Below are 25329 nucleotides of genomic sequence, written 5' to 3'. Positions count from 1 at the left end.
TTTCTCCACCCAAATTAAAAGTCCGAATGAGCTCATACTTACTGGCTGATCCCAAATCAGATCTTGTGGGGTGTTAAAGTGGATGTAGGCGGAGCTCATATAGAAACAGATTTTATTGGTGGATTGAAAGGCGTTAGTTTTGTTAATCGAAGCAGCCCCGTAGAGCGGGGTCTGCCCGCCAATTTAACGTGTATCAACGAGGACGCAGCGCGGCTCGTCCGGTGTACTCCGTTAGAAAACAAACAGACTTACAGTAAAGTTAGAATCAGAGCAGAGGAATTTTGGTAAAACGAAAGCTGACCGTCTCCTCTTCGCGGTGTTCGCCGTCAACTGTATGACAGCGCAGCGGAGAGGGAACTTCTACCACTCCGCGGGACACCCTGGAAAAGACGGAGAAACCTCAGGAGGATGTCCAGTGCCAAGGGCTGGCGCTGAAAATCGTTACGACAGGATGTGAGGCGCACCGGAAGAAAGTAGAGACCGAGGCCAACGACGTTATGTTGGTCCGGAGCTCGGTGAGTGCTGTCTGGTTACCGCTGTGGGTTGAAGTCACTGTGGGCGTTTCAAACTACCGAATAACGGTGGAACTAAAGACCAACAGTAAATGGTAATGGTTAGCTTAACAACTGCTGATAATTCTCCCGGCAATATAGCTAACTAGCTGCTAGCTCGCCATGCTTAAGGTGGACCTGGTGTGTTCTTAAGGTGGATTGTTCTTGTAAAACACAAAGTTGTCATGTCACAGTTTAGGAGTAAATTTGACCACTTTGGGTCATTTTTTTAAACACAGAGGCGTAACGTGTTGGTGATAATAAATACTGACTGAGTGGTTCCCATCATCCAAACACGGAAACCATAACTGATCTACTAAAATGAGTTTTCGTGTGGAGAGTGCCGATGGGTAGATTGTTTTTCTGGTGCTGATAAATAAACGTGAGTTCGTTTTTAGGATGTGGGCTTTTGCTCTCCTGTTGACTTGTTTTATTTACGTTCATTAACGGAGCTCACCAGTCTGCTTTTTGGTAAAGGTCAGTGAGTGATTGTACTCCCAGTTACCAGGTAAAACAACCTGGTTGATAAAATACTCTGAGTTGGACCTAAGCTTTACATGGTAAAAATCATAGCTTTCCCAGAGAGCGTTCTGAACTTTTGAAGTAGGGACCAGATTATTGGGCACTCTGACTATCAGGGTCTGATCATAGCATGAAAACTGGGAACAAACAGCTGATGGGATGAGCTCATGATTCCTCCCGGCAAACGATCTGCACATCAATTCAATTCAAAAATAAACATCAGTTTAGAATCAGAAGGTTTTATTACCATATGTGTGAGAATCACAACGTTAGGAAACTGCTGCGGTACTTGGTGCAACAAAAAAAAAAGATAAGCTAAATTAGAATTAAGAAATAAACAATGAAATGATAATAATATAGGGAATCGATAATTAGAGAAGCAGCTACTTTATACAAGTCGGTGTAGGTACTGGTCAGAATGGGTCAGATCAGGTGCAAACACAACACAGGGTCATGAGTCCGACTGCAGAGTGTAAAAAAACAGTTTTTGTGGCGAGAGGTTCAGGTCCAAATGGATCTGAACCTTCTGTCAAATGGGAGCGATAGTTTAGTACAAAATCAAGTTTGTGCACATAGAGAGGGTCGTGTCACTTCCTTTGTTTTATTTCTGTTTATAAAAAACTGGAATGTTTTTGAAAATATTTGGTTTGTTACTCAGTTAAACAGAGAAGAACATCTTTGAAAGCAGGTTCTAAAATTAAAATTATTAGATTAGATTTGGGAGCAAGTCACCCCCTACCAGAGTATTACTCCACTCCCACTTCCTGTTTGAAAATGCAACAAATGCTGTTGCCTAGCAGGCCGAGAGGGCAGAGCCGCTAACAAATACACACACACAGGCTCACAACGACATTGTGACATCATATGGTACCAGCTAACGTTCTAGGGTACCTCTTAGCCAATAGCGATGGCAGATTTAAATTCAAATGCAGTACTGAGTTTTTACCTGACAACGGCCCAACACAGTTTTAAACAGAAATTTTTAATTTTAACTAAAATGCACTAAAGTGCAAAACTATTGACTACATGTGTCTGCAGCACGATTAGACATGCATTTATATAGTTTATCAGGAAAAAAAGTTGATTTGGGGTGACTTGCTCTTTAAGGTTAAGATTTCATCTCATATTATTTGACACAGGGCTGTTATTTCACACAGATCTTCCTCCCGTAGGGTTCTGGGATTATGTTTACATCATTACCTGTAAATCTATTATTCCCAAGTAAAACAGCCTGTATTTGATATGGCGCCTTCCAGATTCCTAGAACCCCCCCCCCCCCCCCCCCCCCCAAGGTTTTTTACCACAGAATCAAGTTATAGCTGCCCTCGGGCACACTGGCGAGGCTGCCATACAGGCGCCACCTGTCCCTCAGACTACCACCAGCATACATTGTGGGTTAAGTGTCTTGCCCCAGGACACAACGACAGTGATAGACTAACCCCTCCTTTCCACCATAGCCGTCAGCAGCAAGTTACTGCAGCAGCACGTCTTGCTCGCGTATGCTGCTGCTTGGCTCTTCCCATGAGACGCGAAGCAGCAGCTGTCACCGACTGAGCACGAAGTCACGCAACATTAGCAAAATCACGCGTGACTTCGTCAGTAAACGTTACAACAAGCAGGAGTAATCACTTCAGTAATCAACCTTTCGTCGTCCATTATGAAAAAACAAAGGAGACTGCTAGCTAGGTGATAACTTTTTTTTTAAAGTAAAGCAACTGGAAGGCAGTACATTTCTTTATTCTGAAAATCTCGGGAAGCTTCGCTCCATTTCCGCGTCCGATTTCCCGTCTTTCCTTCCCCAAAAATATCGAACTTGACCCGTTTCAGAGGCGTAGCACATAGAAAATAGAACCGGCGCGTAAGGGCCGCGACATGCTGCTCCTGAGACGTGGCCGACTCTCGCTGCTGACGGCTGCTGATGGCTCCGGTGGAAAAGGTTCTGTTGACCACAGCGGTTCCCATCAGCAGCTATGACGTGCTGCTGCAGTAATGTGCTGCTGACGGCTCCGTCGGTGGAAAGGAGGGGTTAGAAGCGGGGCTCAAACCAGCAACCTTCCGGTTACAAGGCAAGCATTATACTTCTCTGCCACCATTTCATCCTGTTTTATCCTGTTTCATTAAACTTTAATCCGTTTAAATCTAAAGAAGTCTTAAAGTTTTCCCTAAAGGTATGTGTGTGTGGTGTGTGTGTCAAACTTTTCATTTAGTATTTTCATTAGTCATTCATGTGTTTTGTGTTTTTATGAGTTTATCTAATTTTAGTTGCTAATTTTTGTCATTCTGATGTGACATCAGATGACGAGTTCGACCTGCTCTGGGTTTGGTTCCTTGTTCTGGTGTACCGGCGCTTCAACACACCACAGCTACATGTGGGTGTAACACTGAGCACTTCCTGTTGCCTCTGAATGTGGTGTCACTGTTCTCGTATCAGGCTGTTTGGCCCCATAAAGCTGTTCTGGGCCAGGAGCTCAGGATCCCCATGGGGACTCTGAGTAAGCAACGCAAAAAGAAATAGCATAATCTTTATAAAGATTTTATTTATTTTTTTAGTATTTTTGGGTAGAGGCCGAGGTGGTTTCAGTCCTTCTTCGAGAAAAACCTTAACATTGGGCCTGGTTTTGGTTCTAACACTGACCCTGCTCAGCTCCTGCAGCATTTGAGTCTAATCCCGTTAGCACACGGTCCCAGTTCTCTACCATAAGGTTCCCAGTAAAACTCAGACTCTTCTGTTCCTGTTTCCTGTTCCAGCTGCTGGTCTACCCCACAGGAGTACAGGTCTCACCAGAGCCAGTGCTATGTTCCTCGGCTGGTTCTTTAAAGGTGCAGTATGTGTTATTGACAAAGCCGTTCGAGCAAGCTATAATTCAAAGGTCTGAATCATGTCTTCAAGCTCACCGTAAGCCTCTAGACACACTGTGATGTCATCAGCGTATTATTTCCGCCAAGGTCGTTGTCGTCGTCGTCGTCCTCCTCCGCTTATCCGGGTCTGGGTCGCGGGGGCAGCATCCCAACTAGGGAGCTCCAGACCGTCCTCTCCCCGGCCTTCTCCACCAGCTCCTCCGGCAGGACCCCAAGGGACCAGATTGGAGATGTAACCTCTCCAACGTGTCCTGGGTCGACCCGGGGGCCTCCTGCCGGCAGGACATGCCAGAAACACTTCCCCAGGGAGGCGTCCAGGAGGCATCCTGACCAGATGCCCAAACCACCTCAACGGACTCCTTTCGATCCGGAGGAGCAGCGGTTCTACTCCGAGTCCCTCCCGAATGTCCGAGCTCCTCACCCTATCTCTAAGGCTGAGCCCGGCCACCCTACGGAGGAAACTCATTTCAGCCGCTTGTATCCGCAATCTCGTTCTTTCGGTCATTACCCAAAGCTAGGGCTGTAGCGAAGCCTCGATGACGTCGACAGCTCAATTCTAAAAATTCGTCGACGTCAGATCCGGTAGTCAATGCACCGCGCCCACTTCTTGCATCCCCAGGAGTTTGTAAATAGAGGAGGAATCTGCCTGTTTTTCCTCTAGTTCGCCCTCTTCTCCGCCTTCACTAACATCTCCGCCAAATACCGAAGACCCGGAACAACGTCCGTCCGCTACTAGATTCCTTTCCTGTTTTGCCCGCCTTTGTCTCCCGGCAACGGACAACAACTTCCGGGATCAGATGCGCTGCTCCGTCTCTATCGCAGATGTAGAAAATCACCGGGAGCGTTTCTCCCTTCATAAAGGAGCTTCTTTCAGACATTAGGAGAGCTGTTTTGGTGGTAGCAGTCTCTCCTCCATGCTGGTCTGTTTGCTGCTGGTGTTTTTGTTTATTTAAACTTGGTAACTTGAACTTAACGTTGGTAAAGCTGCTGTTAGCATTTTCGCTAACAGCTTCTTGCGTTTGGATAAGCTGTTACGTTTTGGTTTAGAATTCATCTTTTTGTGGTGCAGATCTCCCTTTTATAACATTTAGAGTGTTGTGGGTTTTCAGTTTAGTTAAAAATATCACCTTGAGTTTGGTTTAACCATCCAGTTTAGAGTTTGGACCTTTGGAGATTCTTATTTTGGTCCAGAACCCTGTAATCTTTTCCCAGTGGGACATCCCTACTTATTTGTACTTTTGTTTTAATTCCCCACAGGCAGAATTAGTTTTATTATTCCCAACCTGTGGATGGAAAGATTTATGTTTTTTTGTTGTTGTAAATAAACCTGATCATCATTTTAACTTTTAAATCCCGTTATTGTCCCTTCCTTTTTGCACACGAGCCAAACTCCCCAGGGAGTCATAACACCACTCGCCTCACGCACATAAGTGACCAAAACAAAGCAGCATGGAGACACTCCGTCTCCAACCACCTCTCAGGCAGCAGCCTGCACTCCCAAGTTCCACGTCACCAGAACATAACCAACTGCAACACAATAAAAGCAGTGTTATACAAAATGGAAGGCCTGTTGTGTTTATTCTCTTACAGTAACAACTTATCACTTATTTTGAGGAATTTATTAGATTTTTTGGTTTTTATTAGCTGTGCAATAGAAAAATAATCATTTGATTAATTTTCTAAATAGTCATTAGAATAGTCGACTATTCGATAAAATAATCGTCAGAATAATCGTTTTAAAAATAATCGTTTACCCCCAGCCCTACCCAAAGCTCATGACCATAGGTGAGGATTGGGACGTAGATCGACCGGTAAATCGAGAGCCTGGCTTTCTGGCTCAGCTCCCTCTTCACCACGACAGATCGGCTCAGCGTCCGCATCGCTGCAGACGCCGAACCAATCCGCCTGTCGATCTCCCGATCCCTCCTACCCTCACTCGTGAACAAGACCCCGAGATACTTCAACTCCTCCACTTGAGGTAGGACCTCTCTCTCCGCCAAGGTGTGATTTTAATGTGTTGTGTCGACATGGTGAGGCGAGAAAGTTGCACCATTCGTGCTGCCAAGCTTGATAGTAATTTAACAACGCTTGACTTCTGAATGAAGATCACGCAGCCGAGGTCGAGGCCGTGATCCCTTGTGGAATGTTCACCATGCCCTGGCCAGTAGTATTGCTGAAAATGTACCACAGGCTGCTCGACCTTTGTAGATCAGCTGAGATGGAAAGCTGGAGCAATGTGATGCTTGTAAGCTCAGGTGGCTTTACTTCCTGTTTAAATGCCTTGAGCAGATTCGTGCACACAGAGAGGCGTGTGCAGCAGCGTGACAGACTGTCGGAAAAGCAGTTTGGTGGATGGATCATGATCCTGTCATTTAGAGCGGGACATGCACGATAGTTGGATGGATTCGATTTATTTTTTTTGACAAGATATTTAATTTATTGATGTCGTCATTATTTTTTAGTTATTTATTTATTGATTCTTTAATTTCAGGCATTTAGATTTATACACACATACATGCATAAGAACAATTATATAGTTGAAAGCTGAAGGGGAGTGGGAATAAAAAAATGTATTTAATCCCACCCCATCATCGTAACACTTTGGATATGCTTCCCTGCTGTTTTCCGTAAATGAGCAATACTAATAATTCACCCTTTGTACCCAATGGATGATGGTAACTCACATTGTGTTCCATCTGTGGCAAGGTGGAGAGACGTAGCCTGACCTGCCAGACTCCTTCTCTGTTTAATTCTGCACAGAGAAAGAGTCTGTGGACTCTCCTATTCAAATAACCCCGCCCCGTGAGAATTCTAACCGAGCCAATCAGTGCTGAGCAGCGTACGTCACACACCATAACGCCGAGTTTGTCGAACATGGCGACTGAAGCGGAGTTCGCTGTGGCTCTTTTCCTCTGGTCTAAATGACTTGGACACGTCTTTAAAACAACAAGTAGAAGCGCTAAAAGCCTTTCTTCTAAAGAAAGATGTTTGCGCTGTCGCCAGACGCCATTTTTACTACAGCTAAACAACTACAGCATCGCGGACGTCACTCACGGCGACGCTCAGTTTCTCATAAACAACGAAGACAGCGGCGGTGTTCGCTGCGGCTCTTTCCTCTGCTCTTAAATAATAATAATAATAGTACATTTTATTTAAAAGCGCCTTTCAGGACACCCAAGGTCACTTTACACAAAACACGTAATAAAATACAATAAAACAATAATAAAACCCAAAGAAGAAAAAACAGAGAGAAACAGTTCAATAAAATCAGAGGTTGTAGGCAGATTTAAACATATGTGTTTTGAGTTTTGTTTTGAAAAGGGTAAAACTGTCGACGTTCCTGATGTCTGGGGGAAGTGAGTTCCAGAGTCGAGGAGCAGAGCGGCTGAAAGCTCTGCTCCCCATGGTAGCGAGACGGGCAGAGGGAACCGCAAGATGGATGGAAGAAGAAGATCTGAGAGAACGGGGGGGGGTGTGAATACTTATAAGGTCTGAGATATATGGAGGAGAGAGGTTGTGGATTGCTTTGAAGGTATGGAGGAGAATTTTGAAGATGGACCTGAATTTAACTGGGAGCCAGTGAAGCTGCTGGAGAACCGGCGTGATGTGGTGAAAGGAAGGGGTTCTGGTGATAATACGGGCTGCTGAATTCTGGACCAGTTGCAGTTTATGAAGGAATTTGTTGGGGAGACCATAAAGAAGTGAATTGCAATAGTTGATACGGGAGGTGACGAGGCTGTGGACGAGAATGGCGGCAGTGTGAAGGGTCAGTGAGGAACGGAGACGGTTTATGGAACGTAGATGGAAGTATGCTGACCGAATTAAGTTATTAATGTGAGCCTGAAAAGAAAGTAAGCTGTCGAGAATGACACCCAGACTCTAAAATGACTTGAATGTCTTTAAAACCACAAGTAGAAGTGCTAAAAGCATTTCTTCAAAAAGAATAAAAGATGTTTGCGCCGTTGCCAGACGCAATTTTTTTTTACTACAGCTAAAACATACAGCATTGCGCGGTACAGTCAGCATTTCCGTCTTATTTCTGCTAGGTTATTTTTGAGCGTCCTAGTCCCGCCCCTCAATTGCCTCTCTGCCAGTGAGTTACCAGACTCTCTCTGTGCAGAATTAAACAGAGGACAAGTCTGGCAGGCCAGGCACGGACAGATGAGGGCCTGGGCGGGGTTCGATCCCCAGACCCCCGGGTGGTGCGCTAACCAGTCAGCCAAAGGGACATCCCCAGGGGCGCCTCCAGAAAATTTAGATAAGGGTGGCCAGATGGGGCCAAAGAAATTTTTGGGGTGGCACACCAAGTTGGTCCTTGTGGTAACTCTGGGAGAATTAGTCTGTGGCGATGTGCTGCATTGTGCCTTTATTAGTTTTGATTAAAATAACAGTACGTATCCAAAACATTTAACTTAAATTTTACAAACACAAACATTTCAGACAAATACATTTCAGCTATTTAAAATGTTATCCCTAATTTAATTTAAAAGTGTATTTTTTAGGTTAATTCACCTTTTACTGTGTTGAAAAAAACTATGGCGGTAAACACTTTTTTAAAATGGTGAGCAGCAGAAACATGTTTATTTTTAAATTCTGATTATTTCTTTACTAATTAATTGTAGTATTTTTATTTTGTTTTACAATTATGTCTTGAATAAAAAAGATCAATATATGGTTTGACTGAACATTAATATGATTTGTTAACACTGGCTTTTTTGGGGGGTGGGGGGCAGCACTTTTCTAGGGCCACCCCTTGGGGGCGCCCTTGGACATCCCCTTGTCCAAGTAGCCAGAGCACATGATCAATCTGGATACAGTGACACTCACCCTCCCACATGTATTACAGTAACGATGCGTATTTTAGAGATTACCGATGCAAGTATAATATTGAAACCTGGTGACGCAGTGGTTAGCACTGTTGCCTCGCAGCACAAAGGTCGCAGGTTCGAAACTCGGCTGCGGCCTTTCTGCGAGGAGTTGCGTGTTCTCCCCATGCATGCGTGGGTTTCCTCCGGGTACTCAGGTTTCCCCCACAGATCACAACACGCCCTATAGGTTATAGATTGTAAGTCGCTTCGGATAAAAGCGTCTGCTAAATAAATAAACATAAACAATACGATTTCTGGTAACAATACAATATAAAAAGTAAAGTGACCACATGGAAATGACCATACTGAACACAAATAACAGACTTTGGGTGCACATTTAAGACCCTTTCTCTACATATTTTAAGCGGACCATATGTTCATAAAACTGTTTGGATTGGTGGATATTTTGGAATTTATTTTATTTATTATGCAGAGAGCATTTCAAGCAATAAGGTAAAAATACTACAGAAAAACGTCTCGGGCTGCATCTTGAAGAAGCTTCAGAACAGAGACAGGGCAGTGACCATCGACATGTATACTGGACAATTCGTATCCGTAGGCTCGAATTATAAGTTTTTGTGCCAAAATGGGAGGTGACCACCATCGCCATTTTGGCCGTGTCAAAGGTTCCGTCAAGCCCAGACAATTCCATAAAAGGGAAGAGAGGTGGAGCTGAGGGTGGGGCTGTAAGGCTGGGATCAAATGACGACACCCGTCAAACTGAAGCGATGTAGCTACAAGCTAACCAAAAGCTAAAGCGGAGGTGGGAGCTAAGCTAACGGAGGTAGCAACCTAGCTACAACCGGAGTTAACTGTGCACAACACCAGAGCTTCTGAGTCAGAGATACGCCGGGCTGACAAATGGGTAAAACCGGGTGGAACAAAGAGGTCTCCGAGAGCTCCACAAGCCGGCAGCCGCGCAGCAGACAAGCGCCGCTGCGGTCAGAGATGCGCCGAGCTGCCGCTGAGGGGAGGGGACCATACCGATAGTGGGAACCCAGCTCCACCAACATGTTATATTTCATCCCATTTTCTAAAGTGCAGCATTATGTTAAATGCACTGGGTTTTACCCTATTACATTTAAATTTCATGGTTAAACAGTACATGTTAAAATCTAAGCTCAGCTCGGCAGTGACCTAAAATACATAAATATAATTTTACTTACAGATAAAAATGAAGTGGAGACTCCTTGGACGCTCTAATAGTGCAATTAATGCCACAGCGAGTCATTTTGTCCAACAATTGCACAAAAATATCCAAACAAGAATACACACACACAGAGACTCAAAATCCCGGAGCAGTTTCCAGGCCAGACCGAGGCTCTACTGAGGCCTTTCCACGGAGCTAGCTCTGTGGTCACGTGGGTCTGATGCTCATTAATTATACAGAATTTTAGGCTTTTAATACACTTAAACAGAAGAGTGACAAAAAATTCACCCCCCTCAGAGTTGTCATGAGTGTAAACTAGATCATTTAAACCAAAAACATGTTTTGGTACCAGGCTGTAAACATGTTTATTTCTGCTGTGAAATTGGTATTTTTAACATGGGAGTCAATGAGGATTTGCTCGCTTCTGACACCAGCCCCTAGTGGATGAGGGTGGAACTGCAATTTATTTCATTTCCGTGTTGGCTTCATATCCAGACCTGAATTATGGGGGCTTGGCCGTGACCTGCCCTGTAGAACTCCGCCCACCTGTTGGTGTACCTGATGTTATTTGTCTGTCCGCAGCACGGCCGGCGCCGAGCCAGGGTGACTCATGCCGTGATTGTGATCTTTCTGGAGTTCTTCGCCTGGGGGCTTCTGACCACGCCCATGCTGACTGTAAGTAAACACACACACACACACACACACACCAGACAGGTGAGCCTGTAGGAATGTGACGCAGGTGCAGTTGAGATGACGTCTGTGATGTGGAAGTCTTACAAGTTTATCCACGCTTCTTTCATTAAACTCAACATTAGCTGTGATGATGGATGACCCGAGCTCATTCTGCTGCTCGTTTCAGTAAAAAACTGATTCCATGCTGATCTGAGTTCAGTAAAGTGGCACATATTCAGATATGTGGGATAGATCCCTGCCTCTCCTGTCTCTGAGCTGAGTCAAAGATAAAACATCTGATTACTGAGCCCATGTTTTGGTTACCAGACCGATCGAGCTGAGGTCCAGGACTGATTTTTACGGGTCTGTTTTCAGGTCCTAAAGGAGACGTTCCCTCAGCACACCTTCCTGATGAATGGTCTTGTGCAAGGCGTCAAGGTGAGAGCTGAGTCACTCCAGCAGCACAAACATCTGACCTTCACCAGACACCATGTAGGTCTGAGAGCAGACGGGTAGGAGGACTCCTGGGTCAGGAGGCGACATCGTGTCTGAGAAAACCAGACTCAAGCTTCAAATCTTTATTAACGAGTTAATCCAGTGTTCATACACACATGTAGTTTCTGAGCTGTGGTTCTGAAAGTTCTACACTGGTACTGACTACAAGTAGCTCAGGAGGTAGAGCGGGTTGCCTCATGATCACAGGGTCATGGGTTCGATTCCAGCTACCGCCAGGGGTATTCTGCTGTTGTGTCCTTGGGCAAGACACTTCACCCAACTTGCCTGTGCTGGTGGTGGTCAGAGGGGCCGACGGCGCCAAATGGCAGCCTCGCCTCTGTCAGACCGCCCCAGGGCGGCTGTGGCTACAAAGTAGCTCACCATCACTAGCAGTGTGTGAATGTGATGGTGCATGCGAGCGTTTTTGAGTGTCCTAAACAAGTGCTACATAAGTTCGATGTATTATTATTATTATTATTATTATTGTCCCTTACACACACACACACACACACACACACACACTGTCCAGTCATCATTGGTCGCTCTGTCAGGGCTGTTACTGGTTGTGGTTGTGGTCACGGTTCTGAATGGCTCGGCCCGTAGAGCTACATGAATGATCTGACTTCCTCTGCTGACGTTTTTGACTGATCCTGTGAGAAATCAGCATGAAGGCAGCTGAGATCTTTATCCTGGAAACCCAGAACTTCTGGTTCCCTCACCAGAAGTGAAATGCTGCTGAAGCGGGGCTCAGGATGCTGCGTCCTGACGCAGAAGATTAAACACCAACGACGGCTCTACTCCCGCCGTCAGAAACTAGTTTCTGTCTAATTAAAACCAAACTCAGGTTCTGGTAACAGATTCGTGTTCTGTAGCCTTCTGGGTAGGTGCTGGGCGATGCATCGAAAATTTATCGTTATCCAAATTTGTGACTCTTATCGAGATAATTATTCCCATGCCAATAAATTTGATGATAAAAAAAATGAAAAGATGTGTGTAGGTTGGCAACATTCATGTCCCTTTAAGAAGCTGCACCACCTAAAAATGTGAGTATTACACGTGACAGCTCCATCTAGTGGACAACTTTTGTCTCTGCGCATACCCGTAGTTGTCGCCCGTTTATCGTTATCAAGGTGAAATCCTCAATATATCGTGATATTGATTTTAGGCCGTATCGCCCAGCCCTACTTCTGGGTTCTGGTTGGACAGTCTTTATAGATTCATATGTTTGGACTCAGAACCAGAACCGAGTCAGACTCTTATAATAATGATTCAGCCAGACTTTATAAAAGCTGGAGCTGATTCAGACACACTGTTTCAACTAGGGCTGCACAATATATCGCAAATATGTCGTTATCGCGATATCAGCATGCACAATACGCATATCGCAAAGAGCGGATATATATCGCAATAATTGGTCAGCTCAAATGTTTGCTACACATGATGCATTCTGTCAAACGGAAGCATGAAGTTTTTAAACAACTCTAATAGAGTTCTTCACCCATTTGGCCAATCGGGTGGGTTCTCATAGGTTAGAGGCCCGCCCCCGAGGCGGACGACACTTGGGGTGTTTCTCATTGCCAAGGCGCCTGGCCTTGCGAGGCGATGTCTTGCGAGGCCAGGCGCCTTGCTTATGAGGACACGGTCCTTCCCTGTTCAAAGAAAATGGTTAAATGGAACAGACTTGCATCACGTGACCACGGCGGTTACGTAACGTCACGTGACACGGGAGATAACGTTATATTTTATATGTATTAGTTTCAGTATAAATATGTAACAAGCTTTTTACTTTTTACATTGTGTATATGTTTATTAAATTAAAAATATAAGTGAGTTACTGCCTGCTAGCCACCGAAGCTGCAACTACTAAGCTACTAACCAACCATAGATAACTTCTTTGGATCTAAAAAAAAAACATTTTAAATTAGATGACTTACTTTTAAACTTGAAAATTGTCCCCGAAGTAGCTGCCGGCTTCTGGTCCGCCATCCTTTTGAAAATACTGCGGCGTATTATGGGTAATTTTTGACCAAGGCTAGGCTACAAGACACCTTCCGTGTGTCCTTGCTCAGCTAGCTAAATGGCTAACAAACGGAGAACACACGCCTCGGTAGAACATGAACAATGGAACCGATTGGAACACGTCTTGGCGGCTCCCGATGACGTATCTCCTAGGCAACCGGGCCGGGGCCAAGACATCAAGGCGAGGTTCCTTGACGTTGAGAAACACCCTTAATTTTTATGGTTAGCAAACACCTGAGTTAGCTTTGTTCTGCTCTTTCTGCTGATTCTGCTTTTCCCAGGATCCACGGATTACCTTTTCTTCTTCATTTTCTTTTTCCCTTTCCTCACATCTCTAGCTTTCCTCATTTTTACCATCATTTTTTTATTTCTTTGTTTTTGATTAATTTTGTTCCTGAGTTAAGTTTTTATTTATCGCGAGTAATATCGTCATCGCAATATTAATCACTGTTATCGCGTATCGCAGGTTTTCCTAATGTCGTGCAGGTGCAGCCCTAGTTTCAACAATCCTGTTCAGTTATGTTTGAGAGTTCTGGTCCGCTCTGACCTGCAGGAGTCTCCACATCTAACTGGATCAGATTTCAGGTTCTTCTCGGGGTCTCTAAACTTCTCCAGACGGTTTAACGTCTGTCCAGTTTAAGGAACAAATGCTGATCTGAGACCAGTTTTCCTGAATCTGCTGTAATTTTTCTGTTTTCTTATTTTTCTTCTCTCAGGGTTTCTTGTCGTTTCTGTCGGCTCCTCTAGTTGGTGCGCTGTCAGACATCTGGGGAAGAAAGTCCTTCCTCCTCCTCACGGTCTTCTTCACCTGTGCCCCAATCCCCTTCATGAGGATCAGCCCCTGGTGAGTGGAACACCTGTACCACACCTGGAGACGCAGCCTGAGGATTTTAGTGGAGTTTCTGTCTCATCAATCAAAAAAGGGACATTTATTTTGGATCCATATTGTTGTTATTATTGCTGCTACTGTAGCGGCTGTTCCTTTACCAGATGGTGTTGCTGTCTTATCAGACTTCCAGGACAACCCATTTGTTCCTGGAAATGATTCTCATTAAAAAACTGACCTCAGATCAGATCGAGTGTCTGAGCTAACGTGGTTTTTCAGCCTCTATGGTTTCTACTGAGAAGTGGCAGTGAGTTAGTTTCATGACTTATTTACGCTTCTAAAAGACTCGAAGGGTTTAAAACATCCCAGCATCAGTGGGTTGAGATCCCGAGTCATGGTCTCAGACCCACACGGGCTTTGTTCTGTTTTCTCTGATGGATCACTTAGCGTTTGGGTTTGTCTGGGTGTCGGTCATGCAGCCTTGCTCTTGTGGAAACGTTTGGGAGTCGCAGCGCTGATCCGGTCAGCCCGTTGGAGCTCTGCTGCTTCAGCAGTCACATGCTGTTCATGTGAGCAGCTAAAGATCAGAGCCAGGCTGCAGCCTCAGGCTCCTCCCGCTGCTCCCTCAGAGTCCTGCTCCTTAGGAGCTGGTGTTGGCCCGTTTCTTAGAACGCTCAGCTGGCATCCTCCTGTTTCTAGTGTACCAAAGGATCCATGTGTGACATGCAGGTCACCTGAAAACAAACACAAGTCTAACGTCTCTGTCCTCACACCATTCAATACATCAGCTTTGTGTGTATGTGTAATGATGTCATCCAGGTGTTGTGTTCAGTTGACCCCCCCACCCCCCCACCCACACACACACACCACCACCAGCATAGTCAGGTAATGAGTCCTGGAGCCTGTAGCGGCCAAAATACATCAGAAACTACCACAGATCTGTCTGTACATCACTTGTTATGGGTACGGTTGTCACGGTGTGAAGATTGAACCTCACGGTTATTGTGTCCAAAATGATCACGGTTTTCTGTATTATCGCGGTATTTTTACAGACAACTACATAAATCCTGTATATCAGGAAATATTGTCCTCAGTTTGTGTCTAAATTTAGCCTAAAATGTGTTATTTTGTAATTATGTTGTTTATTTGTTTACATGTTTCCCCTTTAGTCTTTAAAATACCAATATTTGCCCATTACTTCTTATTTTTTGTCTGTTTGATGTCATCATTTTAAAAATATTAGATCAGATGATACTCAATACTTGAGTAGCCTTCTAATCAGATACTTTTTTACCCTTACTTGAGTAATAAACCCTATATCAGGAAAATATTGTCCTCGGTTTGTGTCCTTCCAGTGAGCTTTGCAGATGTGGGAAAATGTCATCAGGCAGTAATCGTTGTTAAATTCATAATTATTCTCGGAGAGAGACCAACTCTTATCTGCCCCTGGGAGCCCCGTAATGCATAGCGTCATTTCAACATGGCGGTGTCCGCGACACGGTTTATGTGCAGGTAGCGGCGCTGCGGCTGCTTTATATAGCGACTCGTTGCGTTCTCCTTCAACCCAAATCCTCGGATCACGCATTTTAGCTAAAGCGCTAACGTTAGCTTGCCTTGCGTTGACTGTAGAGTTGTGGGTGATGGTCACGCAGATGTGTCATGAGATTTGAAGCGTTGCTGCCTTTCACAGACACTTTTTCTGCACGTGCTGCAAACAGGATAGCCGTCTTCTATCAGCTGTCCCTCGGCATTCTTCAGATATCCAAAAGATGCCCGTACTTCCCACTTTGTCTTCTTTGAGGGATAATAAATGTCCTGAGCGCTGCCATCTCCTCCTTTGGCCATTATTTCAGCTTTAGCTTCAAGAAAGTTTTGGTTGTAAACAACAAAGTGCGCATGTGCCGCCGGCAACTTACGCAGATGATACGGTGGCTGGTAAGGGTCACCGCGCCTACACCGCAGCCACGATAATCCACCGAGATGATAGTTTTAAAAAACAAGACGGTTATTATTATTGTCAACTTTTTTACCGGGGTTTACCGCTACACCGGTTACCGTGACAACCCTAGTTATGAGTGAATACTGTGAGATTCCAGCCTTAACAAACTTTGATAACTCCTCGCTGCACGACACACATTAAATTAGCATAACATGATGTTTGTTTACCCAGGCAAGTAACGTGACTTTACACAGGTTATAAATAAAAGTGTGTGCGTGCGAGAGAGGATGTAACTCATTGTTGAGTGACTTCCTGTCTCTGTGTGGTTTATTTACATAATTGTGTGTGTGTGTGTGTGTGTGTGTGTGTGTGTGTGTGTGTGTGTGTGTGTGTGTGTGTGTGTGTGTGTGTGTGTGTGTGTGTGTGTGTGTGTGTGTTAGGTGGTACTTTGCTCTGATCGCAGTCTCAGGGGTTTTCTCTGTGACCTTTTCCGTGATTTTTGCCTACGTTGCTGACATCACAGAGGAGCGTGAGAGGAGCACGGCGTATGGACTGGTAATTACACACACACACACACACACACTCACTCTGGGGGTGTGTCTAGTTTGTGACGACACAAACGAAAGCCGTGTTGGAGGAGACCTGTCCTCCATGTTTTGGTTGTTTCCTGCTCTGAAGCGCCCGAGTCAGTGGCAGCAGCATCAGGAAGTAGATCCGATCCTTCAGTAATCTGAGGGCTGCAGATTCCAGATAATTCCTCATAATTCCGTGTCCCTGGGTCAAATACTTCATCTACTTCATGCCGCCCCTACCTCTGCATGGCAGGGGAGACGCCACTGGTCACACTCATTAAGCTGGAACTTAGTGGTGTAACTGCACCCCCTCCTGGTGTGAGTCAGTACCTCCATCATTCATGAGAAGTTGACGTTTTATTCAGAAATCAGCTGACTGTAGTTTGGTCTTCTGTGGTAAAACTGATCTGGGATCTGTTGTCAGGTTGGGTAATGAACTTTAACCTGCACGGATCCAGGAAGAACCATGATCGACTCCATGATCCAGTTCTCTCTTGACCTGCAGGTGTCTGCAACCTTCGCTGCCAGTCTGGTGATGAGTCCAGCCATCGGGTCCTACCTGTCTGAACATTATGGCGACAGTCTGGTGGTTCTGGTTGCCACGGTGATTGCCGTGGTCGATATTGCCTTCGTGTTCTTCCTGGTTCCCGAGTCTCTGCCGGACAAGATGAGGCTATCATCGTATGGCTTCCCCGTCTCCTGGGAGCAGGCCGACCCGTTCTCTGTGAGTTCAGGAAAAATGGGGACATCAGCACACATGACATCATCATCCAGAGAGAGTAGCTGATTGGCTCCTTAAATGATAGACAGGCTGTTAATGATGGATTTGTGTTCAGTCGCTGCGTCGAGTTGGAAATGACACCACAGTCCTCTTGATCTGTGTCACCGTGTTCCTGTCCTACCTGCCTGAAGCTGGACAATACTCGAGCTTCTTCCTCTACCTGAAGCAGGTAAAACACACACACACACACACACACACACACACACACACACACACACACACACACACACACTGATTCCAGGATCTTGGAGGTGTTTTCCTCTCTGCCGTCGAGGTTATTTCAGTTCTTCAGGCTGAGCAGAGTGGTAGAACCCTGAGTAGACATGTGTGTTTAGAACCTGAAGCTGCATCTGAAGCGTTAGTGGAATGAAAAGCGGTCGGGGAAGGTGGCAACGCCGTGATGTTGAGACGGGGCCTCGTTCATCAAGCTTGCTTACGCGCAAAACGGGGTCGGAAAACTGCGTAAGCAACTTTCCACGCAAACTTTGGGATTTATGAAAGAAAACGTAGCAGAAAAATGTGCGCAACTTTAAGTTGACTAAGGACCTGGCTTACACACATGTTGGACATGGAGAGCACCTGCAGTGCTGCTGCTGAGAAGATACAATTATGAAATCCTGCAGCATTATCACTTGTACTGCTTCGTTTTCACACAGAACAATACCCCCCACATGCACACACACACACACACACACACACACACACACACACACACACACACACACCCACACACAGCCTGAAGCGCAGAATACAGACAGGGGGACAGATTGAGACAGAACATCATGCGTCTGTGACAGTGTGTGTCCTGTCACTGTGACCCGATTGATCATGCACCCTGGCTACTTGTACAGGGGAGATCTCTGTTTGGCTGACTGGTTAGCGCGCGTGACTTTCACCCGGGAGTCTGGTGATCGAATCCCGAAGGACCATTTTTTTATATTCGCCACAGATCTCTCTGAAGAACTCAGCATTGACGGCTTCAGCAACGCTGTACCACTCCGTGGATTTTCTCTAAAGCAATTCCTTTCATTTCTCCGCCTCACCCACAGGTACCTCAACTTCTGCTTCTGTGAAATAGCGCTTCCTTGATCTGCCCTGATCTACGGTCGCCATGTCGTTGGCGGAGCGCTGCAACAGCCGGCTTATGTACATGCATGAGGTCCACAAGGCACTTTGCATTGACTATTTATGGCAGTAAGTGGGCGTGGTGAGGGCGGGATGTGACTAAAATGCAGCTGAGAAACATTCTCGTTAGTCTCTGATTTATGAAGTGGAGATCGCGTGCAGCTGTGCGTCCTCCATGTTTGATAGATCACAAACCCGCCTGGCTTAAGTACATTATTTTGCTGAGCTTAAGTACGGTTTTAGTAAGGATTCTACGCAATGTTAGGAGACCCCCCTGGACTTTGGTCTAAAGCAGCAGAACAAATTCAGCGCTGAGGCTGAGCTCCACTCAACAGGTCCAACAGGTGATGTCATTTTCTTAAGTGTGTCTGTTTTATTCATTCATTAAAGGTGTGATTGACTGAAAACCCATTTTTAATGATTATTTCTGATTAAAATCCATCTCTCCGAGTGCTTCATGCAGGCTGAAGTTGAAAATAGTCTCCTACACCTATTTCCTGCATTAGCTTCTGATAGAAAATAGACGGGGAAACTCTAGGATTAGAAAATCCTGACAGATCTACGTCAAGCTGTAGCTTGGACTCACCAATCTTGACTTACGACTGGAAGGCTGTTGTTGGTTTATCATCCAGGAATTGGCAGCAAATGTTCCAACTAGTGTAAGCTAACCGTTAGCATTAGCAACTTCGCCATACGGCAGAAGCTCTTCCAGGCTAATTTGTGGAGATAAAACATCTACGTTGCAAGTCGCGGTAAAGTCGTGTTACGGTTATCCAATCTGTGGTGAGATGTCCAAATATCAGGAATAAGACTCCAAATCCTGTCGTCTGAAGTTGCTTTCTCCTCCAGCTCACCTCTCCCTGTTCACATAGGTCAGGGGTCAGCAATCCGCGGCTCTGGAGCCGCATGTGGCTCTTTGATCCATCTGATGCGGCTCTCTGTTCTTGTAATGAATAACAGAAATGATGAAGACCTGAAATAAATAAGTGTGTGTGTGTGTGTGTTAGGTTGTGTGTGTGTGTTAGGTGGTACTTTGCTCTGACCGCAGTCTCGCCGGTGGCGGCGACGCTTCATCAACAAAGAAAGTAGAGGCATTTCTCCATTTCCAGCTCTGTCTCCGTTTTGTTTATTTTCCGGCATGCAGACGGGGGGCTGCCATCTTGGAATCACGTAATCAGAGAATGTGCTTTGATTGGCCGCTAGAAAAGTTCAGCTCAGCTGGCAGCTCGCAGGGAGAGTTTTTACCCCCCGTGAGGCGAAAAATATCTGACTGGTCAGATATTTGGCCCAGCGTGTCCTGAGGTAGAAAACTCAGTGAAAATCAGGCGTGGTATCTGCCGAGCAAACGGTCATTCGAGGCCGTTAGCTCAGCCGATTACTCTCGTGTGCGGCAGGCTTAGGTTCTACATCTGACGTCATTGTTCTGCAACATCAGATTATTTAATAAAGGTTCTACTGGTTCTGAAAAAATCCAGAGTGGAGGTACACATTATCTGGTTGGATGTTCATCTGTTCTTTATATCTACGTTACCATTGACCTCATAAGTCTGTCGAGGAAAAGTAGTCACCATGTACATCTCTACGGTTCCATGGCCCAGCCCTAATGGTTCCATGCTGATGGGATGTTTCTCAGTCTGGCTGTTTGAGCGTCTTTAGTTTGATGGATTGTTAGGAGTTCTTCTCTTTAGATGCTTTCAGGAGGTTTTAGACGAGTTTGGTGTTTTTCAGATCTTCTGATTATTTTCTATGTTTCAACATTCCTGACCCAAACCATGGCCCAGACATCAGCAGCAGAACTTAGTTCTTCTCTCTTCCTCTCAGGTGATTGAGTTTTCATCTACAGCCATCGTTGGCTTCATCGCCATGGTGGGAATCCTCTCCATCATCGCTCAGGTATGTAGGCGCGCCGCAGCAGGGAGGTCTCAGGGTTTGTGGATGAACATCACACGCTGATTAGTTTTAGGACGGGGAGTTTCTGGCTGAATCTTCTTGTTTTAGGTGTTCTGACCGTTGGTTGATCGTGATGTCGTGTGTTTGTGTCCATCAGACCCTCCTGCTGAGTCTTTTAATCAGGACCATTGGTAAAAAGAACACAGTTCTGCTGGGTCTGGGCTCCCAGATCCTGCAGCTCCTCTGTTACGCCTTTGGTTCCGCGAAATGGTGAGTCCAAACTCTGGTTCTGTCGGATCAGGTCTTTAGATCTTGCTCATGAATCTGGTTTTTATGGTTGTTTTTTTCCTCCTCAGGATGATGTGGGCTGCAGGAACGCTGGTGGCCATGTCCTCCATCACCTTCCCAGCAGTCTCTGCTTTGGTGTCTCACAACGCGTCAGCCGACCAGCAAGGTGAGTTCACCTGGCCCAGATCTCAGTTTTTTTAGACATGGATGTAGTTTCTCATCCAGAGCTTTTCTTGGGTCTGATTTATCCTCTGGTGTGTGTTCAGGTGTTGTCCAAGGGATGATCACAGGTATCAGAGGTCTCTGTAACGGATTGGGTCCGGCTCTCTACGGCTTCATCTTCTACCTCTTTAATATGGAGTTGACGGACACACAGCCAGTGGCAGGAAGACAAAACACAGAGGTGCTCACACACACACACACACACACCATCTATCAGATTGGTGACTTACAGCTAAATATTTAAGCGTGGGTACCTTTTAGTCTCTGAAACAGGAAGTGTTTTCTGTTTGTGGGTAAAACTAATGAATTCTATATTTTTATTTTCTTTGTGTTAAAAGAAAATGCTGGAATGTGTTTTTCTTGTTGGAAACTATTCTTATCTGTGCTAGGGTCATACCGGCTTTTAGCGGGTCATGCCGGATGTTAGCGGGTGGGTCGTGCCGGCTGCTAGCGGGTGGGTCGTGCCAGCTGCTAGCGGGTGGCTCGTGGCAGCTGTTAGCGGGTCGACCTGGCTGTTAGCGGGTTGTGGCGGCTGTTAGCGGGTGGGTCATACCAGCTGTTAGCGGGTGGGTCGTGCCGGCTGCTAGCGGGTGGCTCGTGCCGGCTGTTAGCGGGTTGGTCGTGCCGGCTGTTAGCGGGTGGGTCGTGCCGGCTGCTAGCGGGTGGGTCGTGCCGGCTGTTAGCGGGTGGGTCGTGCCAGCTGTTAGCGGGTCGACCTGGCTGTTAGCGGGTCGTGGCGGCTGTTAGCGGATGGGTCATACCGGCTGTTAGCAGGTCATACTGGCTGTTAGCGGGTGGGTCATACCGGCTGCTAGCGGGTGGGTCGTGCCGGCTGCTAGCGGGTGGGTCATGCCGGCTGCTAGCGGGTGGGTCGTGCCGGCTGCTAGCGGCTCGTGGCAGCTGTTAGCGGGTCGACCTGGCTGTTAGCGGGTTGTGGCGGCTGTTAGCGGGTGGGTCGTGCCGGCTGTTAGCGGGTTGGTCGTGCCGGCTGTTAGCGGGTGGGTCGTGCCGGCTGTTAGCGGGTGGGTCGTGCCGGCTGTTAGCGGGTGGGTCGTGCCGGCTGTTAGCAGGTGGGTCGTGCCAGCTGTTAGCGGGTCATACTGGCTGTTAGCGGGTGGGTCAAACCGGCTGTTAGTGGGTCGTGGCGGCTGTTAGTGGGTGGGTCATACCGGCTGTTAGCGGGTCATACCGGCTGTTAACGGGTCGTACGCTTTGTTAGCGGATCGTGCCGGCTGTTAGCGGGTCGACCTGGCTGTTAGCGGGTCTTGGCAGCTGTTAGCGGGTGGGTCATACCGGCTGTTAGCGGGTGGGTCGTGGAGGCTGTTAGCCGGTGGGTCGTGGCGGCTGTTAGCCGGTGGGTCGTGGAGGCTGTTAGCGGGTCGTGGCGGCTGTTAGCGGGACGTGGCGGCTGTTAGCGGGACGTGGCGGCTGTTAGCGGGACGTGGCGGCTGTTAGTGGGTTGTGGCGGCTGTTAGCGGGTCGTGGCGGCTGTTAGCGGGTCGTGGCGGCTGTTAGCGGGTCGTGGCGGCTGTTAGCGGGACGTGGCGGCTGTTAGCGGGTCGTGGCGGCTGTTAGTGGGACGTGGCGGCTGTTAGTGGGTCGTGGCGGCTGTTAGCGGGACGTGGCGGCTGTTAGCGGGACGTGGCGGCTGTTAGCGGGACGTGGCGGCTGTTAGTGGGTCGTGGCGGCTGTTAGCGGGACGTGGCGGGTTTGCACATGACTAACAAAAGTAGTGGCTTGTTGATGAATTCAGTAGATTTAGAACAGTTCAGTTATTTTATCAGGTTAGTTTGATGAGAGCGTGTCATCCAGCTTAGGGGATTTTCTTGTTTTACACCTCCTGTCACATATACAGCCACATGAATGGCAGCAGCAGAAGAGTTAGGGATTAAACTCACTATAGATTTAGAGAATAGTGCTGAAGGCAGCTTCTGCCAAACCCACGTGCACGGTGGCTCAGAGCGGCCAAACAATGAGTCATGTTGATGGCGGACAGAGTGAGGATCTCTTCCATGTTTTACCAAACAAATCTTCAGATTTTTGAAGATGCTCAGATTAAAGAGGGACTGCACACAGTCAGAAAATGTAACTCCACCCCTAGTCGAGATTTTAAAAATGCTATGAAAGTGGGCGTTGCCAGGAGGCACGGAGTGGCACTGCCAAGTGTGGGGAATTTCCATCCCGGGAGGGAGGGGGAGTGGGAGGAGACTGTACTGATGACATGCCATTGCCCCAGCCAAACAGATTTAAAATGCAGTAGCCACCGTTCAACCCACAGGGGGCAGCACTAAGACGTTTTAGACCTAGATTCTAGATTTAATCAAGTTTAAACAAACATGTCAAAAAATGCACAGAAAAAAAAAAGATTGCATTTGTGAAGACCCAATTATACAGTTTATAAGCAAAAAAGTTCTTTTGGGGTTTAGTTACTCTTTAAATAAAAACCAGAACATGCTAGAATGATGAATGATTATTTAGATGAAGTTTGAGGTTAACAGATTTATTTCTAACATTTCTTTTTGTGAAATTCTGTCCCGACCAGCAGAGATCCGGAATACCGGGCCTGCCCTTCCTGTTCGGAGCGTGTTCCGTTCTCCTGGCCGTGCTCGTTGCCATCTTCATCCCGGACCAGAACCGACTTACCGACACCAAGGCTTCCTGCGCCAACAAATCCACCAACGCCTCCACTGCTTGTACTCAGAACGGAAGCCCTGTGGCCACGCCCACCAGTGATGGGGAGGACATTGAGCCGCTCCTCCAGGACGCCAGCATGTGACTATCAGCCAATCAAAGGGCTGATACTTGTCTGATGGTGCTGCCCACCTGTTTTACTGACTGCTTCGGTATTTGTTTTACACGAGTGAGGATTATTTATTATTGTTGTCGGTTTAACTTGACTTTTGATCAGCTCAAGAGTTCTAGCTCCTCCCTCAGGTGTGCTGGGCAGGTTAACCAAAGGGCTTTAAACTCTGAGAGGACCGGACTTCATGGCAACAGCCCCCCAAATCAGGACGACACCAAACACAGAAATATTTCTCTGTTGTTTCAACCGAAAGAAGAAACAAGCCGCTTGAGATTATGGGATACCACCTGGACTAGTAAAAGGGTTTTTGTTTTCTGGATGTTATTGCTGGTTACCATGACGACAGCCACCCTTCTGCAAACCATCCGGTCAGGAATGAAAATGGACTTCTCAGCTTTTAGCTCCGTTTTTTTTCGTCAGACTGAGCGAAGGAATTCCCATTGTTTGTTTTATTGAATCCTCCCCAGATCAGAACCGGTTCCCGTTTATTCGGATCAACGATGACTAAACATTCCTGTTGTTATTTCTGAAGCTTCTCAGCCTGAGTGTGCTTGATTACTTGATGTGTGTCAGGCTGAAGCTCGTTGATCCGAACCGGAAACCCAAACGGTGCCATTTGTTCCTCTTTATGTGATCCAGTTACCTTCTATTCCACGTTTGTTCACTAGACTGAAACATTCCTAAAGATGCCTCAGAACTGATCAGTTACTATGGTTACGGGGGTGCTGTGTCATAGCAACGGCTCGAACGAGCTGCCTCCTCTAGGCTGAGTTAAGGCCGTTGGTTAAACTCTGATGAACACCAGAGCTTTGGTGGGACGGTGTTTGTGGACGCAGCATCATCAGCAGTCCTGAGGAACTGAGACTGCAGATGTTCCCTGCAGACTGGACCTGTCCCTCTGAAGTTCTGCTGAGTCATCCGTGAATGTCTCGTCCTGTTCTAGGCTTCATGTTGTTGTTGCAGCTGCAGGATCTGGTCCGAATGCCGACCCAGGACAACGGCCGGTTTAACATTTAGGCCAAAACTCCGGTCCTTATTTAACTTTTCTGTTTTCAGCTTCTCAGATTTGATGCTTTGCAGCTTTTGTATTAAAAAGAACTGAATTATTTCCATGAATTAAAATTGATGCCTAAAACAAATCAGCTGCCTGTTATTTTTACATAAATCCTATTTATTTTTAAATCGGGTCAAGAGTCTGATCACCTTGTTTTGTTTTAAAGCTGCAGATGGGCTCATTTCTCAGGCTGAAATCATTGGTTAAATTTTTTCTGTTTGGGGGGGGGGGGGGGGGGGGCAGCACCAACATGGCCGCCAGACTGAACGACATGATGAGAAATTCATCTGAACTTTTTGTTTCTGAACCGTTTACTGAGAGAAGTGTTTTAGCTGCTGTTACCATGACAACGGGAAGTAACATATGCCGTCTCCTTCGTCTACATGATGCAGAACATTTGCTGCACTTTAATTTCTCTGACCGTGTGCCTATCTCCACTCATGTTCATATCTGTTTTTATATAAACTGAGATGCTGAAAAAAGCTTCTTGTTGCATTTTTGCAATTTTATCCTAAGAACATAATTTTAATATCTATGACAATAAAAACGAACAACTGTAAACATCTGGTTTGTTTTTATTTCCACTCATCAGAATGATTTATTCTTTGTGATTTCTTATTTTGTTTCTTTTATTGTTTTATTCAGTTTGTTTCATAAATATCTTAAGTGCATTTCTGAAAGGGAAGGGGGTTC

General features: G+C 46.3%; 1 protein-coding gene across 2 annotated transcripts; it reads left to right on the top strand.

The window, feature by feature from the left end:
• The first annotated feature begins 261 nt into the window (after positions 1 to 261).
• On the top strand, positions 262 to 23772 carry mfsd14bb (major facilitator superfamily domain containing 14Bb). Of its 2 annotated transcripts, none has more exons than XM_015960347.3 (12): positions 262 to 515; positions 10533 to 10625; positions 10998 to 11060; positions 13853 to 13980; positions 16342 to 16456; positions 16979 to 17197; positions 17310 to 17423; positions 20201 to 20272; positions 20427 to 20539; positions 20626 to 20723; positions 20824 to 20960; positions 23325 to 23772. In XM_015960347.3, the coding sequence occupies exons 1-12, from the start codon at positions 498 to 500 to the stop codon at positions 23553 to 23555; spliced, it is 1401 nt and encodes a 466-aa protein (XP_015815833.3). In that variant the 5' UTR covers positions 262 to 497; the 3' UTR covers positions 23556 to 23772. The 2 variants fall into 2 exon arrangements, with proteins under 2 accessions (XP_015815833.3, XP_015815832.3); XM_015960346.3 differs by having other exon boundaries at positions 23322 to 23772.
• Positions 23773 to 25329: the final 1557 nt, after the last annotated feature.

Source organism: Nothobranchius furzeri, chromosome 10 (assembly GCF_043380555.1).
Source record: "Nothobranchius furzeri strain GRZ-AD chromosome 10, NfurGRZ-RIMD1, whole genome shotgun sequence".
Classification (NCBI taxonomy): domain Eukaryota; kingdom Metazoa; phylum Chordata; class Actinopteri; order Cyprinodontiformes; family Nothobranchiidae; genus Nothobranchius; species Nothobranchius furzeri.
Note: the sequence above shows the minus strand (reverse complement) of the source record. Positions and strands in the feature narration are given on the sequence as shown.